General features: G+C 35.1%; 1 protein-coding gene across 1 annotated transcript in view; it reads right to left on the reverse strand.

The window, feature by feature from the left end:
* Positions 1-495: 495 nt before the first annotated feature.
* Positions 496-16,287, reverse strand: part of ETNK1 (ethanolamine kinase 1) — a 69,243-nt gene continuing 53,451 nt past the window's right edge. Inside the window, exons 7-8 of the mRNA XM_079938500.1 lie at positions 6,925-6,998; positions 496-6,595 (exon numbers count right to left, since the gene is read on the reverse strand). Coding sequence (XP_079794626.1) covers positions 6,523-6,595; positions 6,925-6,998 — 147 coding nt within the window. The 3' untranslated portion in view covers positions 496-6,522. The remainder of the gene's footprint in view (positions 6,596-6,924; positions 6,999-16,287) is intronic.

Genomic DNA, 16,287 nt, shown 5'->3' on the forward strand with positions numbered 1-16,287 from the left:
GGTTGATATACGTGAAGCATGCAGCAGCACTAGAAGTGACTATTTTGCAGCCATCACAATAAAGACTGGTTTAGATAATTATCAAGTATTGTTAAATCAGGGAGAGGAGGACAGGAGATGTTTGCCAAGGAGCAAAATACTTAAATCTTAAAGTATCTCCCCACAGACTGCTTATTAGTTACCACAGGGAAAACAACTATACAGTGACGACATAGAACAATACTTTGACCAGGTGATCAAAATTAACATCAACATTGATTTCCTCACATGTGATACTCTAACAAGGACAAATCACTTCTGTAGTATTTTGGCTGCTATACATAACCTCAATCTAATCATTAGAAAACACCAGACAAACCCAAATTGGAAGGCATTCTAATAAAACAAACACACACACACTGCTGGCTATTTTCATTATGGAAAATTGATCTTCATGATAAACATTATCTGAAGGTAGAAATCATATCTTATCTTTGTATCTCCACCATCTATCACACTACCTGACAATTAGAAACTGAGCTTAACTAACATTAGTTGAATGGATAGTCCTTGCCTAGACTGTAAGATGCTAAGTCCCAAACAGTGTCTCTATTCCTGCTTCCAGCCCCAAGCACAGTGAAAACACAAAGTATAGTGGCTAGAATAATGAATTTTTAAACTAGGTAAACAAAATTTGTTCATAATTTATACAATATTCTACACTCTCATCTCAACCAAATTTTCAAAAGTAAACTTTTTTCAAAACTTTTAAACACTATATTAAAAAACCAGAGATTAGAAATTTAAAGACTCACTTCAAATATACAAATAGTTATACACGAACATTTAAAAGCTTTTTCTACAATAGGAAAACCACAAAAATAAGTTGAAGTAACAAGATTTATGGATACAAGCAGTTAGAACTCAACTTTATTGTTACAACCAATTTTTATTTACAGAATATAAATCTCTTCAAAAAGATACATTCCTTTATTTAATCAATGATAAAAGGCCTTATTAAACAGAAATAAAGCCTAAACATCACTTATATTTAAACAGAAATACAGATTCATTAAAAGTTTATGAACACATAGCAAAACTGCATTTTTATTTAAGCAGTTACATGAATGAGGCTGTTTTTAATTTTCTTCACTGGTAACCCCATTTTAACCAGAGAACAAATTTTACTTAAATTAACAGTAGTAAAAATGTAAAAATTAAATTTTAAACATGAAAAGAAGCAACAAAAAACAGGAAGTATCTTCATTACCAAACAGATTAACAAGTTCCCAGACACTCAGATACTTTCTGAGGCATATCAAAACACCTACATCAAACGTTGCATTCATTTGAGAGGTATCAATACATTTTCAGTGCTGAGACTATTTGTAGCACTTACAGTATTTACAGAGCAGCATTATACTACTATGGTTCACATTTGAGAAACATAAATTTAACCTTTATGTCACAATTTCCCAATTCAACATACAGCTAATGCAATGACAATTATTCATTTTGGTTTTTTCTTCTGAAACTGATAAGGACATTGTCATTTAAGAATATGTAATAATGCCAGGTCTTCTTTCTTAAAATAATGGTATATTTTAAAATCCAAATACTTCAAATCATGGAAACTTCACCCAGCTACACAAAGGCTCCTAAATACAGTAGAGTTTAAAAGTTTCCTTTTTGCAGATTCTACCAATTTATAATTACTTTAGTACATGTAAGTAACAGGAAACTTCTTCAGATTGTTGAACAATAAAAATTACACGGTGTCACTACATAATTTAAGTAGCACCACAGTACAACCATGCAAGTGCTCTCATTTCCTCCACTGCTTTGGGGGTCTTTCCCAGTTCACAGGAGCTAGTTTACACAGATACTATCAGGTCTTAATCTCTCAAAGTTCCTTTTGAAATTTAACTAATGGAACAATTCAAATCAGCCACCTTTTTCTTACCCTTCACTAACTAGTTCAAATGTAACATGTAATGTTTTCAATTTGTATAAACACCTTGTGTTTTGTTAAAATGATTTATGGTATTAATACCATTAATGGGCAAGGTGTAGACAAAAATATGCCTACATTTAGGGATTAAGAGTATTTTACAGAGCAATTTTTTCGTAACTAGAAAGCCATAGGATGCATAACGAACACAGATTTTAACTTGCTGTTTGATAACATCAGTAGCATAGTAAGTGCATTAAGTATAGGAAAGAAGAGAAAGCAGATTTCAGGACAGAAACCTACTAAAAACTTGAATTCTGAATGCCTCAAAGTCAAAAGGGTATTTTCTATAAGCACTATATTATTTTTTCTATCCAAAGAGTTTAAATCTGTCCATTTCAAATTATGATCCAGAAAGGAAAATTTTAGTGTTAAAAACTGTTCAGAAAAGTCTAATTCATTGTGTAATATATCTTATTAATTTCAGTTTTCAAGTATTCAAGTAATGCAAACTCAAGCATTTTCTTTTATAGCAATACATTTATGGACTAAACTTCAAAGATGGGGAAAAATTCATTTAAAATAATCGTTACACTTTTCTGTCTGAAGACATCAAACCCAAGACATAACACTGTAATCTCACAAGTGGTATGTAGCAGAAAAAAAAGGTGGTTCCATATAACTAATGTCTTTCGTTTTAAAAAGAAACAAAAACAAAAGAGATCGCCTTAATATGTAACTAAATTTCCAAAGACATTCTAAAAATCTAATGAAGAAAATTCAGAGCAAATCAATTTTGAAATAAAGATAAAGCTGCTTTACCACATATTTATAATTCACTTTCCTTTGTGCATAAAAACTACTAGCATTTGCCTTTTGTGTAAAGTAGTGCAAGTTGCTGCCAATAACAAAACTCTCCTAGCATAAAGCATTGTTAACTTTGTCTATCAATTGAATGACTAATATTAAAAGCTTAAGTCTATATCACTTTGGAATGCAGTATAAAATGCTTATTAAAAGCAATTTAAAGCAGAAATCAAACTGATAGTTTTCTCATTTACATTATGAAGGAATTCAAAAATGGTACAGAAAGCTTTGTGTAATGTAAAAAAGAAATATCCATATAACTTTAAAAGTGGAGGTTTTTAACTTAATTGAGAGTGTTTGGGGGGAATTTTTCCTTTAAATCTGGAAGGTTTCATAATAAATATATTTATGAAGTTAAATATTTTTAGTTCAGCAAAAATGGAATTAGCAGTCATTAAAAGAGCACATACCTTTTCTGTGTTTTACAATCCCATAATGAACAACTTTATACTTAGAGAAGCCAACTGAGACATGCTTAAGTTGAACTAGGAGCTATTACTTATCATCTCCCTTGTATATGTGGGACTTAAGATTCACACTGAGATATATAAAAACTCAAAGGTTTTTTTTTGTAGAAAAAGGTTAACAGCCTTGAAAACAGAAAAGGATAACACTTCAGTCTGCAATCATAAAATTATATTTTTAATTTGCTTTAGCTTAGAGTCATGACTCAAATAATGGAATTCTAACAATGTATTAATTTACTGCTTGCAGGAATCTAACCTCCAAAAACTAGTGGTCAACTAAAGTTTGAAAAAAAGTCATATTAGGCACTGAGAGGCTAAATAAATAAGTACTGACATTAACAAAAACTGACAAACCCTATTTCCAGTTCCTCTTGTTATCCCACTGTGCAGCCCGATTTGTTGGCTATTTCCAGTCTAAAACCAAAGAGCTGGATCATGACCTTACAGAAAAATGTCTACAAAAGGGAAAAGAATGCAAAACAATACACAATCTCATATGCAACATACAAGTCACACTAATTTACAAATTTTTATTTACACTGTTTTATATACATTCCAGGCAGACCTAGTTGATGAGTTTTGTGCTCATATTGATCTCAAATGATCATGTGAACAGTATGATTTACTACCACATCTCTTCAATTCCCAGAAAGTGGTGGTAGCATGGGGTCAGGAGGGGAAAAAATCAAGTATTACTGGTCAGTTAAGATCATACAAGTATGTAAGGAACAAAGGGAAAACAAACTGTGGAATTTTGCTTGCTAAAGCATCCAGGCCACTATGGTCTATTGACTAACACTGAGTATACATGAATGCCACTTCTCTAACAACCATTTTCATATTTACAAAATGAGCTTACTATCAGTTGAGTTATTAGGTAAGGCATTCAAGTTCCTTAGCTTAACATAAAAAGGCAAAAGACATCTCAGCAAGCCACAGGACAAATTTTAGAGGGATGTTTTCCCTTTAGAATCCCTTAAATGATCAATTAAAAGGGAAGCAAATTTTGAACCCTATTATTAGGCTGAAGCATGATCCCAAAAACCTGTACAGGAAGTGGGAACATCATAATACCCAAAATCTAGCCTAAAAGTGGGGAAAATATCTTAAATAGCTTATTTTGTTCCCAAGATTCATTGCCTAGGGCTAAAGTGAGAGCCTTTATTCCCCTTTACATTCACTTCTATATGAATCTCTCTGAACCACTTACAAGAGTATCACAGCTAGCAGCTAGGCACAATCTACCAGCAATGGCTCAGTGAATCTCTATTCAAAATAGTTTGAAGAATATGGAGTAAGGTAGAAAAATGATCTTCTCTCTTCCCACAGTTCTCCAAGATATATCTGCACTTTTAAGAAGTCGGAAAGCAAGAGTACTACATATTCTTCATTGTTCTAAGAAAATGTTCCAGCCCCAGATGAAATTCCACCAAAAACAATTTTTCAAGTTCACTCTAACATTATATAAAAAGCTATTCATTGTTTAATTGGTTCCTTTCATTTAGTTAATTAGGTAAAATTCTATTGATCCTACAGTAATATGGTTTATAAAAACAGAAGTGAACATTTGTAACATTGGGGAGGTAGAAAACAAATCTTGGTCTAACACTGTTAATATAGACACAAAACAGATTTTAAGATTCTATTCATGTAACTAGAATTTACCATTTTAAATGGCCTGTAAGTGTTTCTACTTACTTTATTAGCTTTAAACATCTTGAGATAATCCAAGTATTTTAAAGCACTTATCTGAGAATACAAGTCACTTGGAATAATACATCAGACTCCCCAGAAGATTTCTCAGAGGATTAATTTGTAGTTGCATATTCTGAATATGCAGATCCATTAAGCCAACTTTGTACATGGGCACTTATGTGACCAAAGTGCAAAGCTTGTCAGACTCATTTTCTAAGTAAAGTTAACCATGACTGCTCAACTCTACACAGCAGTCTTCAAAACTGGATGCTTGCTTATCTATCTCAAAGATCTAAGTTCCTTCCAAATAATAACTGCCATCCTCTCACTCTCAAACAGACAAAAACAAACAAACAAAATCAAAAGAAATCAAACCAAACAGAAGCCCTCCTACCAGGAGTATTTTTGCTTACTTCACATTGTTATATCAGATTTTAAGTGTACAAGATTCATGTTCTAAAGGTTCCTTATTTAATTCTTTTAACCATCTCAACTTATTTCTCTGAAACTATTGATACATTTATCAAGTAATCATTTGCTATCATTCTAAAGACATGGAGCCAGACTAAAACATTAAAACCACACTGTAAGGAATGAATCTGAAGAAGTAAAAAAGAATTAAACTAAATGACATTTTCTTGTTCCCAAGTATGATAAGCATTCTGTCTTTGTTTCAAAAATTAACAATTGCTGTACTAGCTACTATTTAATAACAAACAAAATATACAACATCTCAATAAGTAAAACAAAATTTTTGGTTAGAAAGAATTTGATATAGTAAAATTTTAAAAACAAACTGTAACTTAAATGACCATATATAGTACGTGAAAACATTATTTAATACAGATTTTGGTAACATAAAATCATCATATATCTATTCCAGGATTATATGGTAAATATTAATATTTATACTGCCAGACTATGTAGCAAGAGGGGAATTTAATTCTAAGATGTTCCCCCCAAAAAAATGCTTTCCAGTACTCCAGAAAGATGTACCACTAGCATAGACAGTGAATGTACTTCACTCTCCTAAACAGATATTTTTCTATGAACATCTTAATTTATCTAAACCAGTGTCTGGCATTCCAAGAGTAAATGATTCATTTAACTAACAGTGTGTCAAAATAAAAAGGTTACACTAAACACCTAAAATGTTTACTAAAATTAATGTTATTAAAGTAAAACTTAAAAGAAAATTTTCTCTGGAAAATTTTTGTTGCTTACACTCAACAAACAGATGAAACAGATGAAAACAGTCACAGAATTCATGTTAAATTTATAATAAATAATTAACATATAACATAGATTAAATTATCAAAGGATTAAACTGACATCTTTATACCTTTTTGCTGATTTAACAAACTTCTAACCCACCACATACTGAGAGCAGTAGGTGTATTTCTTAACATCATTCTATTTAAAAAATAAATTGGTTGTTTAGAAGCATAATTTGTAAAGCAAGATAACCAAATTAAAAGAGTTTTAACATATATTGGCTTTTTGGAATTTCTTAAAATATCCACAAGCATTGTTCAGCTACTTAAGAATAATTAAATGTCTTCTTTACTCAGGCACCTTTAATGCAGTAACCTCAGGCTTCATCTTAAAGTATTGGTTAAAACGAACAATTGCATACCTATTGAGAAAAGAGAGTAACAACGTAATTACAGCTAAAAACCTTAATCCTTTGTTTATTTCCACCCACCCGTTCTAAACTGATTTTTTTTAAGTTTTTAAATTTTCAAGGGACATATTTTTAGTTTATTGCACCACCTACTGGACACTTTTCTAATACTGAAATCATTTAACAGATTATACCAGATTTCCTTGCAGACCAATTTATTAAATGTATGCAACCTCTGCAACATTTGACTAAAAATAATAACTACAATGTCCCCTATAAATTCTAAATGTAAATCCCAAGAGTAGAGACAAATGTAATGCATACAGTAAAATTAAACTTACCCAAGGAAATCAAACTCAATAGTGGAGTATTTGGCTTGAATCAAAGCCCACAATCCCCAAAAGAAATGTGAAGCCTAAAAAAAGGGAAGAAAAATCAAGAATTATGATAATGCATTTCTTTGTAAAACAAATATTGAATTGTAAGTTTCTTCCTTTTTCATCAACTCCATGAACAATACTTTCTTGATGCTTTTTTAACACAAAGTATCTAAAACACAGGTAATACTGAAGTGTACAGTTATCTGGATGGCTATAGACCACTTTTGTCCACAAAAGAGGTTATAATAAATTATAATCACTAAAAAATAAATAGAGCCCAGTTCCTGTATCCTGCTTTGTGTGGGCAGAGTTTGGCACCAGCACTGATACATGTTGTTAGTTAAGTGTTTTTAATGGGTCATAATTGCTAACAGGATTTCCTATAAAATACATTACCAAAGGATTTTGTTTCTTAAAATATATACAAAAAGGAAAATCCAAATCTCAAAAATAAAACATATACTGAAACCTGAAGATGTTCAGGGGGTGACAAATTTCTGAAATCAATTTTTATTGACCCAACAATTCTGCGCAATCAACGATGATATAAAGTTACACAACTTGACTTATGTTGGAGAAAAACGAGTCTTAGGACTTAAAGAGTAAACAGATGACTGTATAATTAGGAGCTGCACAATAATTTTGTATGTGTGCTTTACAATCTATTTTCATTTAAACACGATATTTTAAGATTCTGAGGGAGGAACCAAGATGGTGCAGTAGAATGACATGCTCTCACTCCCTCTTGTGAGAACACCAGAATCACAACTAGCTGCTGGACAATCACTGACAGGAAGAAACTGGAACTCACCAAAAAAGATACCCCATATCCAAAGACAAAGGAGAAGCCACAATGAGACGGTAGGAGGGGTGCAATCACAGTAAAATCAAATCCCATAACTGCACGGTGGGTGACTCACAGACTGGAGAACACTTATACCACAGAAGTCCACCCACTGGCATGAAGGTTCTGAGCCCCACGTCAGGCTTCCCAACCTAGGGGTCCAGCAATGGGAGGAAGAACTCTTAGAGAATCAGACTTTAGAAGGCTAGAGGGATTTGATTGCAGGACTTCAACAGGACCGGGGGAAACAGAGACTCCACTCTTGGAGGGCACACACAAAGTAGTGTGCGCCTCGGGACCCAGGGGAAGGAGCAGTGACCCCAGGGGAGACTGAACCAGACCTACCTGCTAGTGTTGGAGGGTCTCCTGCAGAGGCGGGGGGTGGCTCTGTTTCACTGGGGGATGGGGACAATGGCAGCAGAAGTTCTGAAAGAACTCCTTGGTGTGTGCCCTCCCAGAGTCTGTCATTAAGCCCCACCAAAGAGCCCAGGTAGGTCCCAGTATTGGGTTGCCTCAGGCCAAACAACCAGCAGGGAGGGAACCCAGCCCCACCCACCCATCAGCAGTCAAGCAGATTAAAGTTTTACTGAGCTCTGCCCACCAGAGCAACAGTCAGCTCTACCCACCACCAGTCCCTCCCATCAGACTTACACAAGGCTCTTAGACAGCCTCATCCACCAGAGGGTAGACAGCAGAAGAAAGAAGAACTACAATCCTGCAGCCTGTGGAACAAAAGCCACATTCACAAAAAGATAGACAAGATGAAAAGGCACAGGACTATGTACCAGACGAAGAAACAAGATAAAACCCCAGTAAAACAACTAAATGAAGTGGAGATAGGAAACCTTCCAGAAAAACAATTCAGAATGATAGTGTAGATGATCCATGACCTCAGAAAAAGAATGGAGGCAAAGATCGAGGAGATGCAAGAAATGTTTAACAAAGACCTAGAAGAATTAAAGAACAAACAAACAGAGATGAACAATACAATAAGTGAAATGAAAACTACATAGAAGGAATCAATAGCAGAGTAACTGAGGCAGAAGAACGGATAGGCGACCTGGAAGACAGAATGCTGGAATTCACTGCTGCGGAACAGAATAAAGAAAAAAGAATGAAAAGAAATGAAGACAGCCTAAGAGACCCCTGGGACAACATTAAACACAACAACATTCGCATTATAGGGGTCCCAGAAGGAGAAGAGAGAGAGAAAGGACCCAAGATAATATTTGAAGACATTATAGTCGAAAACTTCCCTAACATGGGAAGGGAAATAGCCACCCAAGTCCAGGAAGTGCAGCGAGTCCCATACAGGATAAACCCAAGGAGAAACATGCCAAGACACATTGTAATCAAATTGGCAAAAATTCAAGACAAAGGAAAATTATTTAAAGCAGCAAGAGAAAAATGACAAATAACATACAAGGGAACTCCCATAAGGTTAATAGCTGATTTCTCAGCAGAAACTCTACAAGCCAGAAGGGAATGGCATGATATACTTAAATGGATGAAAGGGAAGAGCCTACAACGGAAGATTACTCTAGCCAGCAAGGATCTCATTCAGATTCCATGGAGAAATCAAAAGCTTTACAGATAAGCAAAAGCTAAGAGAATTCAGCACCACCAAACCAGCTCTACAACAAATGCTAAAGGAACTTCTCTAAGTGGGAAACACAAGAGGAGAAAAAGACCTACAGAAACAAACCCAAAACAATTAAGAAAATGGTCCTAGGAACATACATATCGATAATTACCTTAAACATAAATGGATTAGATGCTCCAACCAAAAGACACAGGCTTGCTGAATGAATACAAAAACAAGACCCATATATATGCTGTCTACAAGAGACCCACTTCAGACCTAGGGACACATCCAGACTGAAAGCAAGGGAATGGAAAAAGATATTCCATGCAAATGGAAATCAAAAGAAAGCTGGAGTAGCAATACTCATATCAGACAAAATAGACTTTAAAATAATGTTACAAGAGACAAGGAAGGACACTACATAATGATCAAGGAATCAATCAAAGAAGAAGATATAACAATTATAAATATATATGCACCCAACATAGGAGCACCTCAATATATAAGGCAACTGCTAACAGCTCTAAAAGAGAAAATCGACAGTAACACAATAATAGTGGGGGACTTTAACACCTCACTTACAACAATGGACACATCATCCAAAATGAAAATAAATAAGGAAACAGAAGCTTTAAATGACACAACAGACCAGATAGATTTAACTGACATTTATAGGACATTCCATCCAAAAACAGCAGATTACACTTTCTTCTCAAGTGCCCAGGGAACGTTCTCCAGGATAGATCACATCCTGGGTCACAAATCAAGCCTTAGTAAATTTAAGAAAATTGACATCATATCAAGCATCTTTTCTGACCACAACACTATGAGATTAGAAATGAATTACAGGGAAAAACACATAAAAAACGCAAACACATGGAGGCTAAACAATATGTTACTAAATAATCAAGATATAACTGAAGAAATCAAAGAGGAAATAAAAAATACCTAGAGACAAATGACAATGAAAACACAGCGATCCAAAACCTTTGGGATGCAGCAAAAGCAGTTCTAAGAGGGAAGTTTATAGCTATACAAGCCTACCTCAAGAAACAAGAAAAATATCAAATAAACAATCTAACCTTACACCTAAAGGAACTAGAGAAAGAAGAACAAACAAAACCCGAAGTTAGCAGAAGGAAAGAAATCATAAAGATCAGAGCAGACATAAATGAAATACAAACAAAGAAAACATAGGAAAGATCAATAAAACTAAAAGCTGGTTCTTTGAGAAGTTAAACAAAATTGATAAACCATTAGCCAGACTCATCAAGAAAAAGAGGGAGAGGACTCAAATCAATAAAATCAGAAATGAAAAAGAAGTTACAACAGACACCACAGAAATACAAAGCATCCTAAGAGATTACTAAAGGCAACTCTATGCCAATAAAATGGACAACCTGGAAGAAATAGATGAATTCTTAGAAAGGTATAACCTTCCAAGACTGAACCAGGAAGAAATAGAAAATATGAACCAACCAATCACAAGTAATGAAATTGAAACTGTGATTAAAAATCTTCCAACAACAAAAGTCCAGGACCAGATGGCTTCACAGCTGAATTCTATCAAACATTTAGAGAACAGCAAACACCCATCCTTCTCAAGCTCTCCCAAAAAACTGCAGAGGAAGAAACACTCCCAAACTCATTCTATGGGGCCACCCCCTGATATGAAAACCAGACAAAGATACTACAAAAAAGGAAAATTACAGACCAATATCACTGATGAATATAGATGCAAAAATCCTCAGCAAAATACTAGCAAACAGAATCCAACAACACATTAAAAGGATCATACACCATGATCAAGTGGAATTTATCCCAGGGATGCAAGGATTCTTCAATATATGCAAATCAATCAATATGATACACTATATTTACAAACCGAAGAATAAAAACCATATGATCATCTCAACAAATGCAGAAAAAGCTTTTGACAAAATTCAACACCCATTTATGATAAAAACTCTCCAGAAAGTGGGCATAGGGGGAACCTACCTCAACATAATAAAGGCCATATACGACAAACCCACCACAAACATCATTCTCAATGGTGAAAAACTGAAAGCATTTTCTCTAAGATCAGGAACTGGACAAGGATGTCCACTCTCGACACTATTATTCAACATAGTTTTGGACATCCTAGCCACAGCAATCAGAGAAGAAAAAGAAATAAAAGGGATACAAATTGGAAAAGAAGAAGTAAAACTGTCACTGTTAATAGATTACATGATACTATAGAGAATCCTAAAAATGCCACCAGAAAACTACTAGAGCTAATCAATGAATTTGGTAAAGCTGCAGGATACAAAATTAATGCACAGAAATCTCCTGCATTCTTATACACTAATGATGAAAAATCTGAAAGAAAAATTAAGGAAACACTCCCATTTACCATTGCAACAAAAAGAATGAAATACCTAGGAATAAACCTACCTAAGGAGACAAAAGACCTGTATGTATAAAACTATAAGACACTGATGAAAGAAATTAAAGATGATACAAATAGATGGAGAGATATACCATGTTCTTGGATTGGAAGAATCAACATTGTGAAAATGACTCTACTACCCAAAGCAATCTACAGATTCAATGCAATCCCTATCAAATTACCAATGGCATTTTTTACAGAACTAGAACAAAAAATCTTAAAAAATTTGTATGGAGACACAAAAGACCCCGAATAGCCAAAGCAGTCTTGAGGGAAAAAAGCGGAGCTGGAGGAATCAGACTGCCTAACTTCAGACTATACTACAAAGCTACAGTAATCAAGACAATATGGTACTGGCACAAAAACAGAAACAAAGATCAATGGAACAAGATAGAAAGCTCAGAGATAAACCCACGCACCTATGGTCAACTAATCGATGACAAAGGAGGCAAGGATATACAATGGAGAAAAGACAGTCTCTTCAATAAGTGGTGCTGGGAAAACTGGACAGCTACATGTAAAAGAATGAAATTAGAACACTCCCTGACACGATACACAAAAATAAACTCAAAATGGATTCAGGACCTAAATGTAAGACCAGACACTATAAAACTCTTAGAGGAAAACATAGGAAGAACACTCTTTGACATAAATGACAGCAAGATCTTTTCTGATCCACCTCCTAGAGTAATGGAAATAAAAACAAAAATGAACAAATGGAACCTAATGAAACTTCAAAGCTTTTGCACAGCAAAGGAAACCATAAACAAGACGAAAAGACAACCCTCAGAATGGGAGAAAATATTTGCAATTGAATCAATGGACAAAGGATTAATCTCCGAAATATATAAACAGCTCATTCAGCTCAATATTAAAGAAACAGTCAACCCAATCCAAAAATGGGCAGAAGACCTAAATAGACATTTCTCCAAAGAAGACATACAGATGGCCGAGAAGCACATGAAAAGCTGCTCAACGTCACTAATTATTAGAGAAATGCAAATCAAAACTACAATGAGGTATCACCTCACACCAGTTAGAAAGGGCATCATGAGAAAATCTACAAACAACGAATGCTGGAGAGGGTGTGGAGAAAAGGGAACCCTCTTGCACTGTTGGTGCAAGAATGTTGATGGGAATGTAAATTGATACAACCACTATGGAGAACAGTATGGAGGTTCATTAAAAAACTAAAAATAGAATTACCATATGATCCAGCAATCCCACTACTGGGCATATATCCAGAGAAAACCACAATTCAAAAAGGCACATGCGGGCTTCCCTGGTGGTGCAGTGGTTTAGAGTCCTCCTGCTGATGCAGGGGACACGGGTTCGTGCCCCGGTCCGGGAAGATCCCACATGCCGCGGAGCAGGTAGGCCCGTGAGCCATGGCCGCTGAGCCTGCGCGTCTGGAGCCTGTGCTCCGCAACGGGAGAGGCCACAACAGGGAGAGGCCACAACATTGAGAGGCCCGCGTACTGCAAAAAAAAAAACAAAAACAAAAAGACACATGCACCCCAATGTTCATTGCAGCACTATTTACAATAGCCAGGTCAGGGAAGCAACCTAAATGCCCACTGACAAACGAATGGATAAAGAAGTTGTGGTACACATATACAATGGAATATTACTCAGCCATAAAGAGGAACGGAACTGAGCCATTTGTTAAGACATGGATGGATCTAGAGACTGTCATACAGAGTGAAGTAAGTCAGAAAGAGAAAAACAAATATCGTATATTAACGCATATATGTGGAATGTAAAAAAATGGTACAGATGAACCGGTTTGCAGGGCAGACGTTGAGACACAGATGTAGAGAACAAACATATGGACACCAAGTGGGGAAAGTGGCGTGGGGGGGATGGTGGTGTGATGAATTGGGCGATTGGGATTGACATGTATACACTGATGTGTATAAAATGGATAACTAACAAGAACCTGCTGTATAAAAAATTAAATTAAATTAAATTAAAAGAAGAAAAAGAAGCAGACTCACAGATAAAAGGAACAAACTAGTGGTTACCACTTGTGGGGATGGGCAATATAGGGGTGGGGGAAAAAAGGGTTATCATAGGGTTATATGAAGTCACGTGTGTGAAACTTTTGGAAATTGTAAAGCACTACAAAATTTTTTAAATCTTTCATTCAATAAAAAATTATGTACAATTAAAAAGAAAATCTGGCAGTGTTTTGGTCAGTTCAGTAAAGCTACACAGAAAAGACTGCCAAGCATATGCTGGCTCCTAGTTTTTATGCCTTTTGTGGTTCAGATGCATTTCTTTCATTCTGATTACTTAGGAAAAGTTATCTCCAGCTTGCTTTTTCCCATTATTTTCTGTCTACTTTACTGTCTTCAATTTATCTTGTTTAATGACAGATTTTTAAAGCAGTTGGTATTTTACTTTTTTAGTCATCATTCTTTTTATATCCCTACTTATTACATCTTATTAGAAAACCTATTTTGTTCTGTGTTTCAGTTTTTTCTGCTACATATTTATGAGACTTCCAATTGGCTTTCTCTTTGAAAGCATTAAACAGAAAAGTGGTATAAATTATATTGTACATACAAGCAAAAATAAAATAGTTGCATGTGTACTTTTTTAACATTTACATAGATAGATACTTGGCTTACATTTATCTCTACCTATGCATCTTTTGATTAGCTATAATCCACATCCAAATATTTAGACTATCTGTTCTCATATATTGAAAATGGATTGATCTATATTTTTCCCTACTGGAATCGTACCTTACTATATATCCAGCTTTAATTTTCATATCTTCCTATAGTGGTCAGATTCTACTAAGTTTTACCATTGCATTGTACTCCTTAGCTTTTCTAGGCTGGGACTACACAACACTGCATTAAACAGAGTTAAATATTTGATAATCTAAAAAAAAAAAAAGTTTCTGATAACACTAAGACTTCACTTCCCAAGAAATACTCTATTCTAACTAGAAATACTATAACTAGAAAAAAATTACTAGGTGTGTGGTTGTAAGCAACTTAATTAACCCCTCTGTACGTCTGTTCTCTCATCTGTAAAATGCAAGTGAGATATTATAATTTATAATAAGATATAGACATTTGATCTTCATTCACTGTTCCTGGCTCATAGCTCCTTGGACTTTCCTAAGCATAGAGCAACTGGAAGCATCTTTTGTTACAATATTTGGTCTTTTGTCATTGGTTCCTGAAATAGTTCCACAGCTATAATGTGAAAGGAATGTCTTTGTTATTCTTAACAAGCCCCTTTCAACCACATGTTAATGAGGTATCTTTTGGAAAGCCCCTAAACTTGAGGGCTGGTTGCCAGGGGAACTAACCACGTGATTAGAAGGTTGGAACTTTCCGCCCCACCACCTCCAGACTTCCAGGGAGGGAAGAGGGAATGAAAACTGAGATGGCCAGTGGTTTAATCAATCTTGCTTTGGTAATGAAGCGTCCACTAAAACCTAAAAGGAAGGAGTTTGGAGAGCTTCCATATTTCGTGAACCAGATGACCTACGCACATGTTGGGAGGGTGGTACACCCGAAACTCCACAGGAACGTAAGTTCCTACACCCAGGACACTTCCAGACCTCACCGTACTATACCTCTTCATCCAACTGTTCTTTTGTATCCCTATAATATCCTTTATGATAAACTGGTAAACAAATGTAAACGTTTCTTTGAGTTCTGTGAGCCACTCTAGCAAATTAATAGGCCCCAAGGAGGGAGTTGTGGAAGCCTCCCATTTAAAGCCAGTGGACTTGCGAGTGGCATCTAAAGGGGCAAGGGGGCAGTCTTGTGGGACTGAACCTTTAACCTATGGAATCTGACACTTATCTCCAGGTAGATAGTGTCAGACCTGAGTTAAATTTGTAGGACACCCAATCACTGCCTACTGAGAACTAGAGAACTGATTGGTGTGTGGAAAAAAAATCACATCGGAGCAGCTGGCATACAACAAACGTTCAATAAAATGTTAATTATTAATTATATGAAACCAGAATGACAAAAATGATGAAGATTTTTTAAAATGGTCTTCTTTCTGTCTAAGGAAGTGTCTCAGGTATTGAAAAGTGATTTATGAGATGAGATGCCTTCCTTCTTTTGAAAGTCTAAATCAGTGGTTCTCAAAGTGGTCCATGAATCCATGGAAGACTCTGAGGCCCAAAACTATTTTCATAATAATACTAATATGTTACTTGTCTTTTCGACTATGTTTACATTTGCAATGATGAAAAAGCAATACTGGGTGAAGCTCCTGGTACCTTAACATAAGTCAAGGCAGTGGTACCAAAATGAATTAGTATAGTAGTCTTATTCTTCACCACCACCACACACTCACAGTACAAATCCAGTCTCACTAAAGAATGTCCTTTAATAGTTAAAGTCCTTTAACTATTAATTTTATTAAATCTCCACCCCTGAGTACATGATATTCTGATATTCTGTGGGATAATATAGGAAGTACAAA

This window comes from Stenella coeruleoalba, assembly GCF_951394435.1.
Source record: "Stenella coeruleoalba genome assembly, chromosome: 11".
Lineage (NCBI taxonomy): Eukaryota > Metazoa > Chordata > Mammalia > Artiodactyla > Delphinidae > Stenella > Stenella coeruleoalba.